The 771-nt window shown below is 69.9% G+C and overlaps 1 protein-coding gene across 6 annotated transcripts in view; it reads right to left on the bottom strand.

Moving 5' to 3' along the window:
* TPM3 (tropomyosin 3) overlaps nucleotides 1-255 on the bottom strand; it is a 15,521-nt gene extending 15,266 nt beyond the window's left edge. The window contains exon 1 of one of the 6 annotated variants that reach the window (XM_015884521.2): nucleotides 33-255. In XM_015884521.2, coding sequence (XP_015740007.1) covers nucleotides 33-164 — 132 coding nt within the window. In that variant the 5' untranslated portion in view covers nucleotides 165-255. The remainder of the gene's footprint in view (nucleotides 1-32) is intronic. The other 5 variants (XM_015884520.2, XM_015884522.2, XM_032449168.1 and 2 more) reach the window with 5 other exon arrangements.
* Nucleotides 256-771: the final 516 nt, after the last annotated feature.

Genomic DNA, 771 nt, shown 5'->3' with positions numbered 1-771 from the left:
CCCCCCCCCCGTTAACGCCCCGTTTCCCCGACCTGCTCCCGGTTCCTTCGCTCGGCCTCCACCTCCCGCTGCAGCCTGTCCGCCCGCTCCTCCGCCTCGTCCGCCTGCTGCTGCAGCATCTGGATCTTCCGTTTCACGGCCTCGATGGTTGTAGCCCCCGCCATGTTCCCTCCGCTCCGCACCGCGCCCGCCCCGCCCTGAAATACCGGAACCCACCGCCCCGGCCGCGCCGCACGGGATGTGACGTCACTTCCGCTCCCCCCACACACCCGGCTCGGCCGGATGTGCCGCGCCCCTCTCGTGTTGCCATGGTGACGGCGCGCACATCGCGGCCTACATCGGGTCGAAGCCTGACCCGGTTGGACGGAGCGGCCCACGAGGGGTTTGAACCCGACCCGTGAGCGACGGGACAACGGGGACAGACCGGACGGAGCGGGCCGGGTCACCCGTGGCGGTGGAGGCCGCCCAGTGGCCGTGTGGGGCCATTGGGGGCCATTGGGGGCAGCCATGGGGCAGCGCGGCCTAGTCCATGAAGGGACCGGCCTGGCCCATAAGCGGGGCCGCAGTGTGTGCCCCCCCCCAACGCACTGTGTGCCCCCCCCACGCAATGTGTGCCCCCCCACTCACTGCCCCCCCCACGCACTGTGTGACCCCCCCATGCACTGTGCCCCCCCCACCTCACTGTGTGCCCCCCCATAAAATGTGTGCCCCCCCCACTCACAGTGTCCCATATAGAGACATGGTCCCATATAGAGCCGTGGTGCCATATAG

The sequence above is a fragment of the Coturnix japonica genome, chromosome 25 (assembly GCF_001577835.2).
Source record: "Coturnix japonica isolate 7356 chromosome 25, Coturnix japonica 2.1, whole genome shotgun sequence".
In the NCBI taxonomy this organism is placed as follows: domain Eukaryota; kingdom Metazoa; phylum Chordata; class Aves; order Galliformes; family Phasianidae; genus Coturnix; species Coturnix japonica.
Note: the sequence above shows the minus strand (reverse complement) of the source record. Positions and strands in the feature narration are given on the sequence as shown.